Genomic DNA, 18473 nt, shown 5'->3' with positions numbered 1-18473 from the left:
GGCGTCCCAATAGTTACTTCCGCGTATTCGGGAGTCCCAATAGTTACTTCCGCGTATTCGGGAGTCCCAATAGTTACTTCCGCGCATTCGGGCGTCCCAATAGTTAATTCCGCACTTCCGGGCGTCCCAATAGTTAATTCCGCGCTTTCGGGCGTGCAAAGCGTCAATTCCTTGTCTGCTGGTGTTCAATCCACTAATCAAGGTGCCAATAATCAAAATTTCGTTCCCTTAACTAACTTAGGCCAAAACAATCCAAGTCAGGTAGTTCCAGTACAGGGTCAGCTTCCCTTTAATTCTAGTTCTAACAACCCCCCTTTGCACAATGCAAGTTTCCAACCCCAAGGTTATGGTACGGCTCCTATGCCATTTATTTATTCTAACCCCCTCCCTACTCCGTCATTTTCGGGTAGCCCCATAGGGCCGGGACCTAAGGAGTTTCTGCGTAGCGCCAAACAGATGCGTTTAACAATGAATATTCCTGAGAGAATTTTCATTCAGCAATGGGTTCCCTCCTTTCTTAAAGACGCAGCGTTAGATTGGTACCATGAATGTAATCCCTTTGACACGTGGGATGACTTTGAGTGTGAGTTACGTTCAAGGTTTGAACGCAGGTCCAATGACGATCATATATTTGATAAAATTCATGAGAGGTTACAACGTCCACAGGAAACTGTGTACGAGCATGCGGAACAATTACAAAAGTTATTTAGCCAGTTAAACGAGCCCCTTAGTGAGACGAAAAAGATAAAGGCTGTATTCCGTAATTTGCGAGAAGAGTTAAAAATCCCCCTTCGTACTAAAGAATTTTATCAGTTACGAGAATTGTTGGACTGCGCGTCGGATATTGAAAGGTATCAAAATAAGCAGAAGCGTGAAAAACAGGTTAAACCTAGTTCACAGGAAAACAATGCTGTCCCACCACCTAGACCAGTTAATTCAACTAACTTTAGGCCTAGTCAAGTATTTAACCGCAATTCAAGACCAAATAATAATTTTAGTCACCGTCCTAATAGTAATTTTTCTGGTAGTAACGTACAGACAAATTCTAGTAATTTTAACCCGCATCTAACTTGCTATTCATGTCACAAGGTAGGACACACTAGAAGGCTTTGCCCTGATAGAGCTAATCAAGTAAACAACCCAGAAAATATTCCTAGGGACAATAGACCTTCGGGAAACGCACCAGCGGGCGGCACCGTGAACCACGGCAACCCGCCCGCGTCTCAATAATAAATGCCCTTCCGGCCTGCACGGAAACCACAGTAGAGCCCGAATTGTCTTCTCCATTGTTAAAATGGGGACAAGATTTTTTAGATATTTTTCTAGATACAATTCCGTGCACGGCTTTAGTCGATTCAGGCTCTACCCACACCTTGATACATTCTAGTTTGAAACCCTTAATTGAAAGTTTAGGCTATGAGACGACAAATTGTCTTCTCGCTCTTAAACAGCCTGATGGTACTCTTCTTCCAACCCTTGGAGCTGTAACACTACCGTTTTGTCTGCCCAGAAAACAATTACTTTTTCAAGCTGTTTACGTTTCGAATATTGAAGCTTCGGTAGTCCTGGGCAAAGACTTGTTGAGTGTAGCCGGTATGATCGTGGATCACCGAGCTGGTAGATTTAAGTGGTCGGGAGAGGAAGAAGAGTGCTATTTGTTTTTCAGAGGTTCAGAAAATAGTATTAATAGCGTATTTAGTATGTCAGGTGTACAAAAATTAATAGATGAAGATGGCTTATTTGAAGCTCTGAAACAAGCTGAAGTAGATTTACAGCAAAGAGAAATTCTAGAGTCCCTAACCAGTAGATTTAAACCCCTGTTTTCTTTAGTACCAGGTAGGACTGATAAGGTCCAACACTATATAGACCTAACGAATACTAGACCAATAGCATCCCCTCCTTATAGATTTTCCCCAGCCAAAAGGGCTGTTATAGACGAAATTCTGGACGAAATGCTAGAACAAGACATAATCGAGCCCTCTAGCGGTCCTTGGGCGTTTCCTACATTGTTAGTTTCTAAAAAGGATGGAGGTACTAGAATGTGTATAGATTACAGAAAGCTTAATGCTGTTACCCGTAAAGACGCGTACCCCCTACCACGCATCGACGACATATTAGATTCAATCCACCAACCTAATTTTATCACCACTCTCGATATGAGGAGTGGCTACTGGCAGATGCCCTTGGCGGAAGCCGATCGCGATACTGCCGCTTTCGTAACCCACCGCGGCCTATTCAGGCCTAAGGTACTCATGTTTGGGCTGTGTAATGCCCCAGCAAGTTTTCAAAGAATGGTGGATTCTATCTTTATGGACATGCGAAGCCGTGGCGTCTGCGCTTATTTAGACGACCTTGTCGTAGCTTCAGCTACATTTGAGGAACACATAAAAACCCTAGAGGAAGTATTCAATAGGCTCATGAACGCGGGGTTAACAATCAAAGCGTCTAAAACAAAATTTTGTCAAAAGGAAACCCGTATCCTTGGTCACGTAGTCTCCCAATCAGGTATAGCAGTCGACCCCGATAAAACAAATTGCATGAGAGAGTTTCCTACCCCGATTAATGTTAAGCAATTAAGACGTTTCCTTGGAATGGCCTCGTATTACCGTCGGTTTGTGCAAAATTTTGCGAAAATCGCAGCACCGTTAAATGCCCTTCTTCATAAGGATACCAAGTGGGCGTGGAGTGCATCCCAGGAAACGGCCTTCAATTTGCTGAAAGAACAATTATCGTCTGCCCCAATTTTAAGTACGCCCAATTATAATCATCCCTTTATCATCCACACGGATGCGTCCAATGTGGGCCTTGGTGCTGTCTTGTCCCAAACGATAGATAAACAGAAACACGTGGTCCAGTATGCTAGCCGCTCCCTTAGCGACGCGGAACGTAATTACTCCACAACGGAGAAAGAAATCCTAGGTATAGTCTGGGCTGTTGAAAAATTTCGCCCGTACATAGAGGGCACGCATTTCGAAGTCTATACGGATCATAGCGCACTGAAATGGTTGCACCGTGCGCCTGATCCCACCGGGAAATTTGCCCGGTGGAATGCGCGTTTGCAAGCCTTTGATTTTAGCATACACCACGTACCAGGTAAAAACAATGCCGTCGCCGACGCACTTTCTCGGATCCCTGAAAACCTAGCTGAAGGTCATGTAGCGGCAATAGCCCCTGTAACCCCGATTATTCGGTTTGATAATGACGAAATTATTAATACTCAAAGAGCAGATGCGAAATTAGGTCCCCTAATTGACTACCTTGAAAATAATAGGGATCCTAGCGACAAAGAGCTTCGGCAATGGATTTATAAAACCGCCCCTTCTTGCGACATACGTGATCGTATCTTATTTCGAGATACTGGAAAAATAGACCACTCAGGCTGGGATAATTTTAAAATCTTAGTTCCCACAGCGTTGCGAGCCCGTATTTTGCACCTCAGTCATGACATACCGACCTCTGGTCATTTTGGCGTTAGGAAAACTACCCGTAGAATTCAGTGTCAATACACATGGGAAGGTTTAGTGCTAGATGTAGTACGGTATTGCCGTTCATGTCAGGTCTGCCAGTCTCATAAGGTGCCCACTCAGTCCCCCGCTGGCCTTATGCAACCAAGTAGTATCCCCCAGCCATGGGAAGTAATTTCCATGGACTTAAAAGGTCCCTATCCCAGGTCAAAGCGTGGCTTCCGTTACATTCTTGTCATAACCGATTATTTGACAAAGTGGGTAGAATTGTTTCCATTACGAAACGCTACAGCGACTCCCATTGTTAAACACTTAGTGGAAGACGTATTTACGCGTTTCGGGTTGCCAAACTGCGTTGTCTCAGACAATGGAAAGCAGTTTGCCAGTAAAATCTTAGATCAGGTGTTTAGAAAGTTACATGTTAAACACAAGTTTACTTCGTTCTACTCCCCCCAGTCAAACCCCACGGAACGGTACAACTTAATTATAGGTACCATGATAGCGTCTTTTGTTGGCGAAAACCACCAAGAGTGGGATCGCGGTTTGCAACAGTATGCAATGGCGCTTAGGACCGCCCCCTCAGAAACTACCGGGTTTGCCCCGGCTGCGTTGATGTTCGGTCGTGAAATCCGAACGGCTCTTTCTGTCCAACTAAACCAACCTGACCCCGATTATTATCTAACCGATGACGTTGAAAAGGCGTATGGGCTGAGAGTTATCCCAAATGTTACTAAAACATTGGAGCTTGCTCGTGAACAAATTAAGAAAGCCCAAGCCAGTCAAAAAGTACAGTATGATAAACGACATCGTGATATAGAGTTCGAGGTAGGCGACTTGGTTTTGAAGAAAGTTCATTCCCAATCCTCAGCGGTTGACAGTTTCGCTGCTAAATTGGATAAGAAGTATGATGGCCCTTATAGAATAACGGAAAAGCTCTCTAAGTTGACATATAGGTTAGCTGATATGAAAATGAAACCCCTAAAGGGAACTCATCATATTCGTCAATTAAAACCGTTCCACGAGCGCACCGATTGTCTTCTGGATTCTAGTGATTTAGATCAGGGCGATAGTCATAGTGTAACAGATGACGTAATTAGCAATGGTCACCAAGGATGTGGTGGTCGTCAGTTGAGACCCCGAGATCCAAATACTGGGCGAGTCCGTCGTTAGGACCCTCGACCCGTCGTTTATTTTTTTTATATACGCAAGTTAACTCCGGTGAGGCTTCCAGCCCCTCCGGCAGTTGTCCCATTGCTAGTCTTTTGGTTACCCCACGTAACCAAGTAATTTTGCGTAGTTGTTTTGGACATTTAGTCCGTTACGTTATTTAAGCGTAGTTTATTGGGTCTATACCCTGTTCAAAATTAAGAGGCCTGTAAATATTTTTTTTTTTGGTTAACCATGTAAATACTGAGATTTTTTTTTGCGCATTTGTCCCTTGTTTCCGTTAGTTTTTATTTCTTTTGTATATAGCCTCCTTTCAATTATCATAATATTTTTTTTTTTTGGTACTTGGTCGAACGGGGACGTTCGATTTAAAGTCGGGGAGAAATGTAAGGCATTATTTAGGCAACCTATAGTTGTTGAACCCTTGACCCCCCGAATGACATGGTTGTTTTCGAAATTCCCCTTTTTCTCCTGCTGGTCAGGGAAAAACTAGTTACTAAACGCAGGTGTCAGTGCACGGTCACCTTAGTTCTGGTTAGTTGGGCTTACTAAGATAACCCAAGCATTGGTGGGGTCGAGAAACTTTGTTTGGTATACCCGTTCCCCATCTCCAAGTTTAAGAAAATAACAAAAACTCTTTTGAGGCTGGCCAAGCCATAGTATTGTGTATTTTGAAAGTATCTCTTAACCATTGTATCTTCTAACCATTCTACTGTATGACCTATAAGATTTGTAAACACCTAAGATATAAACTTCAAAAAGCATAAACAGGTGCGCGAACCAAAAACATTTCCACCCGTTCGCGAGAGTTGGGGAAAATATTTAAAACCCACTCGAAGGAATGAACTTGAAAAACACCATCGCAACCCGTCCACGAGAAACGACCAACGATTGGTCAAGAAGGGACAAACGATACCTTCTCTGATTGGTGCGCTACAAGACAGCTAAATTCTATAAAAGGGTGAAGAAGGCGATTGTTAGACACACTTGGTATAAAGCTGACAAGGGAGCCACCGGACCGATGTTTACCACCACGAGGACGAGATACTGAAGCTGGACCCACGAGGGCATCTGATGCAAGTGCGAGAGGCCCATGCCGAACCAGATTGCTAATTCTGCGGCGCCTTCATTTTCCCGCCCTGTCGTCGCTAATGGTTCCAGCGACGTTACCAAACTCCAGCCGTGCCGCTCCTAGAGTTAAGGTCCCCGGCGTACCCTGTCTTGCAGCCCAACGTCAGCGTGCCTGGTCATTAGTCACGACCACAGGCAGTACCAAGTAAAGTTACGGCGTGCCGCGTAAATAGACGGCAGTACGAAAGCCCGTAGTCGAGAACCAGCGTACCCGCGTCAATAGTAGTCATCAGCGTGTGCGCGGTAAAGTAATTAAATGGTGTGCGCGGTAAAAGAATTAAATGGTGTGCGCGTCAACCGACCGGAAGAAAGTGCGAGTTGGAAACCAGAAGAAATCTACGTTCCTACCCTAATGGAAAACTGATAAGTACAAATCTAACTAATTAACTGTTTTAAGAATCAAACGTTGGAAATAGAGCTTGTAACATTATAACAACAATGTTAGTAATTAATTGTATGTTAGTAATTAATTGTTTGTTAGTTCTAGTTTAATTATTTAGTATTAAGTTATTTTAGTTTTTAGTAAGGGATCGTTAAGAGGCCTCCCAGCTTAGTGTTAGGATTTAATTGTTTATTATTTATTAGTGTTTAAAGTGTTTTCATTAAATTGTTTTATTGGCCACTCTCAAAGAGTTCGTATCCTTAATTAATTACATATACCCCTAGACAAAGTAATAGACCGTACATGACAAAAACCCCTAGACAAAGATTAATTCTCGCAACCCCCAATAGTGAAAGGTTAGCGAGTGCCCGGCCAACTATGATAGCTTTTGTAATGAGGAAGATAGCAGAAACAAACTAGTTAGAAAAATAGAGAGTTACATATTTTCCCGTTACATGACATTTGCCCTAAGTGCTACCGTTTACAAGTTATGCCTGAAGTGTTTTATGGGTGGGCCCTTAAATTTAAGTGATAATCTGAAAGACGATTTAATTAAGGGGTTATCCGTAAAACAATTGAATCATAACTTGTAAAAGGTGCACCTATAAGCACAAAATGTTATAGAACATTTTCAACTCAAAATCGCCAAAGAACCCAATGTAATTCGGTCACCCTTTTCTTACAAATAAAGGAGTTCTATTTGCTAATTATCAAAATCATTTTGTGAAATTAACAGATGAGAACTTTCTCTTACTTATTTTAATCGTATTACCTCTGATGGAAATTAATTTACGCTCTATTTCTGATATGGTTTCGAAAACCCTAGCACTCTCTTTCCCGGCTGATTAAATAGGCCTATTTTGAATAATTAGGCATTAGTAAGATTTATAAGTTCGGAGCCCAATTACTCCATCGTATATGGAAGATGTATACTAAAGATATCTCGTTATAATTTTCAGGGGAATTACCGAGAATTTGAATTTAATATTTAATTCCATATGGAAATTATCTTTATCAGGAAGGCTTTAGTTATTAGTTATACGCCAAACTAATTTGTCTCTCATCCGATATGGAGCTAATTTTATAAATAATAAGCGAAAGTTAAGAGGATAATTATTAATGTTTTCTAGCGCGATTCCCATGGAAACCTTATAAGAATCGCTTTATCAATTGCCGTAAACATTAAAGACGGTATAGCAATAGAATTCCATAGGGCGAAATACCGTTGTGTAGAAACCACTTTGAAACTGATTTAAATATAAATGACACCATTTAAATTCAAAATCATTGAGTGTAGACGTTAGAATTGATTAATTCCGTAGTAAACCACATTTTTTTTTCAGATGCGACGTTTAAAGTTCTAGGGTTTTATGTAGATTTAAAGTGCTCAATATAAAATTTCAATGTTGGAGAGCGTATTTGAACGTTTCAAATCTATCTACTCCCCAGTACTTCGCAGAGTAGCCCAACGCGTAGTGTCCATTACGGAAACTTAATTGCTTGTATCTTCTTTAATATTGTAGATAGAAACATGGTTGCAAATTGATAACATTCATTTCTTTATACGCTCTTTCGATTAAAAATGAAAAATTGTAGCCTTGAGTATCCCTTTAAATGGATACCTTCCCAAAAATAAGGAATTTCTAATAACAACATTAGTTCCGGATGACAAACGTAAACTATTTAGATCCAGAAAATGTAGGGTACCCCTTCCCTAAATATTAAACACCATCACTTGGTTGACGAAGAACCTGCGTGGGAAAATTCATTCAACCCTGCAAGGCCAATAAACCTTTAACTATACCTTGACAATACTGAAGGTTTCCGACAATAACAGGTACCTCTTACAAACCAACCACCCCGTGCTGTTGTTAAAACCCATGCAAAATGCAAAAGGTCGTTGGGGGGACAAGAAGAAAGAAAGAAAGAAAGAAATGAAATCAGAGAATAATTCTTACCGTATCGGGTGCTCCTGGTAATACGGGTGTCGCGATGTCCCTGGGTGGGTGAACGGAAGTCGGAAGTAATCCTATAGGCCTCCTATTGTGTGGCATCTGCGGGGGTTCTTTAAAGGGAGGGGGTCCAGATGTCGTAGCGGTAACCGAAGACGCGTTCGCACTTGTACCGGCACCGTTCGCATTGTTATTAACACCGCCGGAAGTAGATACTCCAATTCCAACCCCACCGTGACGCGTAAGAGGCGCCATCCTGGGAACCGCGAAGTTAGCTACGACTTCGTCCTTCAAGGACCCGGTAAAGTGTCCGTGGTGTTCGTATTTTTGTACCGTCATACTGACACCTCCACCCCCTGTCGTTCCATTTTCGCAAACGACAGACAACGACTCGGTTTCCATGGGGTAAGGATAACCGAAATATTCCGTATTCGGATCAATGATTGAGTTTGGTTATTTTTCTACTATCGCTTTGTTTTTCAGTTCAGTTTCTTTGGGGGATTTTGCGATCAGATCGCACTCTATCTATAGTCCGATGATGAGATTTTATTTTTCTTGAAGAATCTTCTTGGGATCTCGATGGATTTGGGTAGAAATAAATATTCCTTCGTTTTCTTTTCGCATGGTTGATGGTTGGTTCTTTCTTAGCCCGAGAGGGTGGTTTGTTTTCCTATAGTTCTCTCGATTTTTAGGCCTTCCTGGCTGTCATACTAAATTGCTTTATCGGTTCTTCTTAGATCTCGGAATTGAATACATCGGGAGGACGGATGTATTGTACAGATGGGGAAACGTTGCGTCAAATATATAGATCGGAAAGATTTATCAGGATTGCTTTGCTTTTCTGGAATCTGTTTTTGGGAGAAAAACAATGAAAAAGAAATATTAGATTTCGGGTTATTTTTTCCCTTCATAGATATGGTTTGTGTTAAGGTATGATTATGCCTAGTAGATCTACAATGGAAATATGACAGGCTATATAGCAAAATCCACGCGTTTCGCTACTTTTTGTTGCACTGCCAAGTCGGTTTAGTTCTCTACTTTTGAGTGCAATATCAAATTGTTCTTGTTATAAGGTATCAGTGAAAGAATTTTCTCAAAAATATGTGTTTATACAGGGTGTTTCTGAAAAGTCCATCACAAATTAAGGGGCGTGTTTATGGGACCAAACTGAGCGGAAAGTACCAAAGAACATGGGGTGTACAACATTTTGTTACGGAGATATGGCCTTCCAAACATTCGCCCCTAAAACAAGGAAATATCCAAAAATGAGGAGTAACACTTAAGACCGACTAACCAGCTTGTTTAAAATTACTAGACAATTTCAATAGCCTTTAATCGAACAATTGATTTCTACCTTTACTAATCAGAAGCGTATAAATGAGTAGAAGTATGCCTACGGTGGTAATGTAAAATTAATCCCAAGTGACATGATGTTTCAAGATCTTCCCAGCACCAAGTAAAATGGTTCTGATTGAAGGGACTTTTATTAGCACAGCGTAAACAACGTTATTTTCAGGAATTAGTCCAAATGTCCACGGGCGGCATTACAAAAACGAGGCAGTCTTTCGAATGATACTTGGACATGTTGGAAGATCCCTGGCTTGTTCCTGTTATCTCAAACCGTAAAAAGCTACGCAAATCTTCATCATCACGGACAACACTATTGTACGTTAGGTATGACCTTGAGAAAACCTAAAAGGACATCTCGAATGTATTTGAAAAACCCATCTCCAATTAAGGGGCGTGTTGTTTGTTTCCAACAGAGTAAACTCGCCCAGAGAACAATTACAATGCAGAGCCACGTTTCGGCGTTAATGGCCCACAAAGGTGGTCCCAAAAACAAGAACAAACTTTAATTTGTTTCGTTCAGTAAGTGTTTCATGTGTCATAGATAAAACGCCATGATTAATGCACGAAGAAAATGAATTTATTGACAAGTTTTAACATTTAATTGCAACTAGTTACAAAAATTGTTCAAAGTGTTCACCACCCGCGTTAAGGCACACATTAGCACGTCTTACAAATGATTCCCTTACACGTTGAAAAATGCCTGGAGTTTCGCGAATTGTTTGACAGCCGTGAATTATTCGTCGACGTAGCTCTTCAACATCGGGCACTTCAGTCTGATAAACTAAGTCTTTCAGGTGGCCCCAAAGAAAGAAATCACAAGGGTTCAGATCGGGTGATCGAGCAGGCCACTCCACAGGTCCACCTCGACCTAACCACCGCAAAGGGAAGGTCGCGTTAAGATAATTTCGGACCGCGATGCTGAAATGTGGTGGTGCACCATCGTGCATGAACCACATTCTGTTTACCAAACCTAAGGGTACGTCTTCGAGTAGTTCCGGTAAATCGTCCCGTAAGAACTGCAAGTGAGCCACACCGTTTAACCTGGGCTCTAGGAAATGTGGCCCAATTAAATTGTCACCCACAATACCACACCACACGTTTAAACTGAATTGTACTTGGTGACTTCTAACGCAAGTTGCGTGGGGGTTTAGCTGGGACCATTGATGTTTATTATGTAAGTTAATAATACCATCCCGTGAAAAGTTAGCTTAGTCAGTAACCAACAAATCCCGTGGGAAATCGATATCGTTTACTTTAGCCAGAAACCACTAATTGTAACTAGTTGCAATTAAATGTTAAAACTTGTCAATAAATTCATTTTCTTCGTGCATTAATCATGGCGTTTTATCTATGACACATGAAACACTTACTGAACGAAACAAATTAAAGTTTGTTCTTGTTTTTGGGACCACCTTTGTGGGCCATTAACGCCGAAACGTGGCTCTGCATTGTAATTGTTCTCTGGGCGAGTTTACTCTGTTGGAAACAAACAACACGCCCCTTAATTGGAGATGGGTTTTTCAAATACATTCGAGATGTCCTTTTAGGTTTTCTCAAGGTCATACCTAACGTACAAGAGTGTTGTCCGTGATGATGAAGATTTGCGTAGCTTTTTACGGTTTGAGATAACAGGAACAAGCCAGGGATCTTCCAACATGTCCAAGTATCATTCGAAAGACTGCCTCGTTTTTGTAATGCCGCCCGTGGACATTTGGACTAATTCCTGAAAATAACGTTGTTTACGCTGTGCTAATAAAAGTCCCTTCAATCAGAACCATTTTACTTGGTGCTGGGAAGATCTTGAAACATCATGTCACTTGGGATTAATTTTACATTACCACCGTAGGCATACTTCTACTCATTTATACGCTTCTGATTAGTAAAGGTAGAAATCAATTGTTCGATTAAAGGCTATTGAAATTGTCTAGTAATTTTAAACAAGCTGGTTAGTCGGTCTTAAGTGTTACTCCTCATTTTTGGATATTTCCTTGTTTTAGGGGCGAATGTTTGGAAGGCCATATCTCCGTAACAAAATGTTGTACACCCCATGTTCTTTGGTACTTTCCGCTCAGTTTGGTCCCATAAACACGCCCCTTAATTTGTGATGGACTTTTCAGAAACACCCTGTATAAATTCCACTGTTTCCTAGTCTATTTTCGAAGAGTGTAAATATACAGGGTGTTTCTGATAAGTCTGCCATAAATTAAGGGGGATGTTCTTTGGGCGATTATGAGCAGAAAATGTAATCTATGACATTTTGCCGTCCGGGCCACTGTTTTCAAGTTATGATTGGAGTGTTTTAACGATGACCCTGTTAAATTAAATAAGAAACTGAAAGACAATGATTTCTAATTTAATTAAGGGGTCATCCCTACTACACTCAAATCATAACTAGAAAACAGTGACCCGGACAGAAAAATGTCATAGATTACATTTTCTGCTCAGAATCGCCCAAACTGTACCCCTTAATTTATCCCAGACTTATCAGAAACACCCTGTATAGAGTAAGCTGTTTAGTTAGGGGATTATTAATAATCTGTTAACTGTTTCCAAAATATTACACTATAGTTAAGAAAAAAGAACCTTAATTAGTTAATTCCCTGGTTCATTGCACCCTATGGAATAGCTATGTAGTTTATGGTTCCAATCAGTTTCCACCTCGCAAAAGGCATGGTGGCTTTCTAACACATCCCTATTTAGCTCAGCCAAACAATCGTAGATTAAACTATAGGTAGATCACTTCTCATTATTAAAGTGGATTACAGCCATCCATATCAAAGTCTGTATATACCTTCAGTAATTTCAAATACCTTCAAAGGATTCGAACTTTAATTCTGACTAAACAAACCCGGGGTAATTAAAACTTGTATATAAGCACGGTATCAGCACTTGCATCTCCAATTAAAGGCCTTTTCAGACGTATATAGCTTTTTGACTCAACTAGATAAGTCAACAACAGTTAAATAAACTAGTTTAGTCTTCTGAATAGAAGCTGAAGCGCACGATTAAATCATTAAGTACATCGGTATACGTGCGACGAACACTTGATTATTTTCAAAGAGTCAAGAACCTAGATGTTCCTTGGTCATTAAATATGACCATCGAACCATTAAAACGCCCATATTCGTCACTTCAACACGGACCACCTTGGGAAGTCCAAGAAGGACCAAGATAACAGGCGTTCTAGATATCTAAAACACACCCGATACGTCAATCAAAATCAAGGGGCTATAAATAAACCAATAGGTAAAGGTCACGACCCCATCAACCAGGAAACACCGATTCCCTTATTAAAGGCACTGACGTATAATACAACCTGATAAAATCAGAAGAATGACCGACCTATGACGGAGGAGATGAATGCTTTCTCATTCTCACAGCTAAGGCTCATTATAAACTTCACGAGGAAAGAATGGGGTAATTCAATTTAATAAAAAAAAAATAATTCCTCTGATTATATATTTCTCAGTGGATAGTTCTCTAACTCCATCCGTAACAGATTGCAGGGCGTCTTCTCGCGGCCAATTTTATACATAGATATTGGCAAAATATATGCACATTCACAACCGCAATCTAACGGTATGAATGAGCAGTCACAGTTTGGTCAAACTGCATGGTTGAAAGCTTTAAATCTAATGAAGGGAAATAAGGTTCAAAGTAGGGACGGGGGTGAACCCAATTCATTAAGCTTGCGAAGAGCATCATATTCTACACCCTGTAACGTTTTAGATTTATGAAAAGTCCCTAATTAAGCACAATTATATTCAATTTGAAAGCTTTTTCTAAACCAAATATAGCAAAATCATGCAGATATTGAACCCAAAGACTATTAGTGTTTAGTATCTATATGGACGGGAGACTCTTCCCGCTTTCCACTCCTTAGCTTAGCTAGCAATGCATAATTTTACTATTAACTAGTGGCGAAGGCACAAGGTGTTGTCCTTCAGCCCGTCGGGAATTTTTTTTAATGGTTTTCACTGTGACATTTAAAAAAAATATCGGCAAATCGAAGTTCGAAAGCCATGAAGTCCATCTATAGGGTATAAGGAACTGGTGTACCAAATACTAAAGAAATCGCTGGAAATGCACGGACTTTATTCCATAAAGAAGGTTTTACGCATTTATGGCCACCATTTTTCAAAATGGCGGCAGATTAGAAAAATATTTCCCTGCAACCTTTCAGCCTTCTAAGTAAACGGTTTGGGCTGGGCGTTGATTATAAGTCAGTCAGTCAGTCAGTTGGGACTTTAACTTATATTGATACAGTTTTCATTAACTATCTTGGTCTCTCCAAGTGACTCAAATACTACAGATTATAAATATTACTTCTTGAGCAACCGAGTTGCACGTGCACCTCAATCATTTACATCAACGCACAAGAAAACCCTATAGCCATCCATGGATCAATTTGAAAACAATTTCAAACTGAAGTATTCTCAAAACACACGTAAACGAAAAAGCATCATATCTCATCATTCACACTAAGTCACTAACATACTTCTATATTTCTAATATCTATGACTTCTCCGCACCGTACAGTTTCTGGGTCGCTTTTTAATTTAAGGCGCAAAGTCACGAATGACCTCTTTTTGGCACGCGTGATTTACCATCTCGAGAAAAAAAGAAGAAATAGAAAATAAGCATGTAGTCAGCCGCCAAGAGCAAAGAAGAAAAAACCCAGGGAAGAAAAAGATTGGTACGTTGGACGCCAAATAAGATTTAACTCTTCTTCTTTTTGTGATGTTTGTGTGAATGGGAACTTTTGCTCGGAATGGCTACCTCGCGGCCATCGACGCGAAAGAGAGAGTGAGTTAACACCCTGAGCTGGCTCCCTTATGCAGTGAATGAATGGATGAAGTTTACAAAGTTGATGGATGGTTTGATGAATGCATTGAAACCCCGTGCGGAGAAAACTTCTAGGCATATATATCTCCATCATTATTTATTCAATATTAAACTACGGATGAATGAATTCAACAAGGTTGTCATGGCAACGGGTAAGGGTTTAAAATAAATTGACGGGGTGTTCTTGAAGGCCATAAAATTAACTATTAGCTTAAAATTTGAATATTTAAAGGAAATTTTAAATATCTAGCAGCAAAGGCCCCCGGCGTTGCTACTACTACTACTAAAGAGAAATGTTACCACAAAATTTCAATCGTCTTGGTAAATCGGTTTGGACTGGGCGTTGATTTTCAGTCAGGCAAGACTTTTACTTGTAGATTAGGTTGAGTCCAAACCCTTTTACTTGTAGATTAGATTGAGTTCAAACTCTTTTACTTTTAGATTAGGTTGAGTCCAACCCCTTTTTTTAGTTATAGATTAGGTCGAGTCCAACCCCTTTTTTGGTTATAGATTAGGTCGAGATCAAACCCCTTTTTTACTTATAGATTAAGTTGAGTCCAACCCCTTTTTTACTTATAGATTAGGTTGAGTCCAACCCCTTTTACTTGTAGATTAGGTTGAGTCCAAACCCCCTTTTACTTGTAGATTAGGTTGAGTCGAAACCCCCTTTTACTTATAGATTAGGTCGAGTCCAAACCCCCCTTTTACTTGTAGATTAGGTCGAGTCCAAACCCCCCTTTTACTTGTAGATTAGGTCGAGTCCAAACCCCCCTTTTACTTGTAGATTAGGTCGAGTCCAAACCCCCTTTTACTTGTAGATTAGGTCGAGTCCAAACCCCCTTTTACTTGTAGATTAGGTCGAGTCCAAACCCCCTTTTACTTGTAGATTAGGTCGAGTCCAAACCCCCTTTTACTTGTAGATTAGGTCGAGTCCAAACCCCCTTTTACTTTTAGATTATGTTGAGTCCAAACCCCTTTTACTTGTAGATTCCTAACCCTTTTAATTTTAGATTAGGTTGAGTCCAACCCACTTTTACTTATAGATTAGGTCGAGTCCAACCCCTTTTTACATCAAATTCGATCACCTCGAAATCTCGAAAACTTCACATCACTTCAAATTTAGGCGGCATGCCTTGTTAACAGTTTGTTACTAATTATTCCTGACACTATTACCGACTCCCTGCCACCATCCATACAAATTCCATTAACAAACTCTAACGTACAAGAAGGGTTTTACCCGCTTTTAAAGCCAGTTATTGAATTATCCAACAAGAGGATGACCTTTTAAGTGAAAATAATAATAATTCTGCCATTGATTGACTATAACTCGTAACGCGGGCATTACATCATAAAGGCAACAATCGTTAAAACGCAGCAACTATAGCAGTCGAACAAAAGAATGAAAATGAAATAAAATGGCCTTATCCCCCGTACACCGTGTTACATCAAAGAGAGAAAATCAAAAGTATTCGTCCGTGGCCGAGAGAATCGCTTGTACGGGGGTGGAATACCTTCATTAAATCACGATTTACTAAGAGAAAGGTCATTACAGGGCAAAAGACATCGCAAAAATTCGTTTTTTCCATTTTTACTTTCAAGTCGCCCGCTGCTAATAAGGGCTTGGATACTACAACAGGGGTGCCAGGACTGCCAGCACAGTTCATTTCAAAATTCACTGACTTTTGATGGCCTTCCCTGGCCCGTCTAAAACAAGGTTGCCACAGATTTTTCGTTTCAAAATTCCCTGACATTTCCACCAGGTTTTCCCTGACCATCTAAAGCCAATTTACCTGACCAATTTTCAAACTTACACTAACAGAAAAGTAAGAATGCCGCCTTTAAAAATTCCTTATTTATCATCAGCTTTGTACTTACAATTATGCTAATTTTATCACAGTTTTTTATTGAGAGTACTATTTAGTAGTTAATCAAACTTTATTAGGAATTATCAGAAACAGTTAATGTAGGCCCATTGAACGTTATCATTGCCCGTATTTGAGTTGGTGTGCCTATAGTTGGCCTGACTACACATTTTCAAGTCCGTATGCAGCGGAAATTCCCTGACTTTTTACACCCTTTTCAAATTCCCTGACTTTTCCAGGATTTCCAGGTACTGTGGCAACCCTGTTTTCACTGACCGAATTCCCAACTCCTTACCTATAAAAATAGCCAGAATATTTTGGGTGTTAAAAGTGTCACCAGAACATGGGTATAAAACATTTAGTTCCACCCAATATTGATTGGCCTCTAAAACAAGGAAATAGGCTCGCATGATGTGAAGTAAGACACATCAGTCTGCCAATCTTGTTTATACAATTACAATGGCTTTCGATCTAAGAACGTTCATGAGCCTTTATCCAGCTGAGGTGAATTTTTAAAGGTAGAAGTGTGCCTAAGCTGGTAATGTAAAAGTTGTAATGTAAGTGTAATAGACCAAGAGCGGAAATTATGAACAATGTCTCTAAATAACGATACGTAAAAAAAAATAAACAATAATTAGAAACAGTACACTTCTTCGGTCACATCACCCTTTATGGAACACCCTTTCGATTATATAAAAACTTCTACCCCATGACAAGAGAGTCAAAGTCCAGGGCTCTCAATGTCCGATCCCTCTTCGAAAAGAATTCGAAGAATAAAAGTTACACGATTTATTGGGACGTCTACACGCACATACGTGAGAAGGAACATGCCAATTTTACCTTTACTTCGAAACTTTTGTTTTCGTTCAAGAAGAAGTTTTAAAAAATTGTGGAAATAAATTCTCAAGATCTTTACCCCCTTCTTTTCTTTTGAAACAATTATCTTCCGCATTTTGCTTCGCTATGAAACCAGGTCTTAACTTCGTACGAAGAAGTTCATATGGATCCTGCAGAGCAAGCTCAGATTGGTCATTTCAAGCTCGTGTTAATCTAAAACCTAGTTCGTGTCTTCGTGATCACTGGACTAGAGTGTTTACGCCAGATTCTAAGGTGATCGAGTAATTCGAGTACATGGGCGTTTCTAACAACCTTATTAATAATATCCCCGGGAATGCATACAGCTAATGGGAATCTTTGTGGCAGTTTGTGCCCCCATATATATCCCATGTTAATTTCCAAGCGGATTTTGTGGGCCGGGCTTGAGAACTTACTACGCGTTACGAGTGATATTTCTGACGTCTTTCTAACTGGGTGATTTCATTGGCTGTTAGCAACGTGCTAGCGGCGAGATATATTATTCGCCAGCTAGTAAATTTTGTCATATATAATGATTAGTCTGGCTCCCCGTACACAAAATTTAAGGATGCACTTGGGCTACCATCTTCAAACAAAATCCGCACTTGTACTTTGAGAAATGGGTACACAATGATTCCATCTTAGCTATATGCATTCCTTGATATCATAGAAATTTGTAACTGACGCGCGAAACGTTGCGATTATTGAGTATGACGTGTGCCACATGATGTGAGAATTTCTAGGGCGACTGTAACAGTATTGGTGTGCATATTTGAGACGATTCCAAGTACCATATCATATTCTTGCAAATGTTTTATTTATATGGTTATATCTACCTTTCTTTCCAAGAATCAAATATTTCTAATTTTAATACCTATTAGGCCTAGCTAAGCACTCTCGTTACCAAGAAAATGAGGGGTTATTCACTCCAGAAATTGGGGTTCAGTTTTTGGACGATGTCTTGACCGATTCTTTAAAATTCCTTTTTAGCCACATCGTAGTATACGATAGGCTCTTAGTTTGACCCGAGCCGTCCGTAGTAGTAGTAGTAGTGGCCGGGGTTGTCGCTTCGTTATCGTCAGATTTTAGCTTAAAAGGAACTTTATATTACCACAACCCACCCATAGGGGTAACTGGGCTCGGTTAGAGATTTAATTTTAATTAAAAGTTTTTCAGGTCAGACCCGAGAATCGAACCCGAGTCGCTGGCGTAGTACACAAACACTCTAGCCACTGAACCATAGAGACTCGATAAAAACCCCGAGTTTTTTATCATTTATTTTTATCTCTAAAATGTCGGGGTGATGTGGGGTGGGGTACCTCTTAATCTGTGGGGTCGGAAACTTTTGAATTTTTATCTGTGGGGTCGGATACTTATGAATTTGTATGTTTGGGGTTTTTAGCCTTATCGTATCTTTGGGGTCGTATACTCCATCAGACTTCATTAATTAAAATGAAAGTGGCGA

The 18473-nt window shown here is 40.2% G+C and overlaps 1 protein-coding gene and 1 long non-coding RNA gene across 3 annotated transcripts in view; both read right to left on the bottom strand.

The window, feature by feature from the left end:
* The window catches only part of LOC149610424 (uncharacterized), a 110720-nt gene that overhangs the window by 63791 nt on the left and 28456 nt on the right, over positions 1-18473 (bottom strand). The window contains exon 2 of the mRNA XM_089858946.1: positions 8103-8944. Coding sequence (XP_089715072.1) covers positions 8103-8498 — 396 coding nt within the window. The 5' untranslated portion in view covers positions 8499-8944. The remainder of the gene's footprint in view (positions 1-8102; positions 8945-18473) is intronic.
* On the bottom strand, positions 10706-11564 carry LOC149610425 (uncharacterized). 2 transcript variants are annotated; one of them, XR_016376488.1, is made up of 3 exons: positions 11012-11564; positions 10817-10922; positions 10706-10724 (listed from the first exon to the last, which is right to left on the bottom strand). It is a non-coding gene; the product is annotated as an uncharacterized LOC149610425 (long non-coding RNA). The 2 variants fall into 2 exon arrangements; XR_016376489.1 differs by lacking the exon at positions 10706-10724 and having other exon boundaries at positions 10736-10922; positions 11012-11169; positions 11230-11563.

This window comes from Phalangium opilio, unplaced genomic scaffold (assembly GCF_054372755.1).
Source record: "Phalangium opilio isolate 3A_F unplaced genomic scaffold, DU_Popi_V2 ptg000329l_1, whole genome shotgun sequence".
NCBI classification, from domain to species: domain Eukaryota; kingdom Metazoa; phylum Arthropoda; class Arachnida; order Opiliones; family Phalangiidae; genus Phalangium; species Phalangium opilio.
Note: the sequence above shows the minus strand (reverse complement) of the source record. Positions and strands in the feature narration are given on the sequence as shown.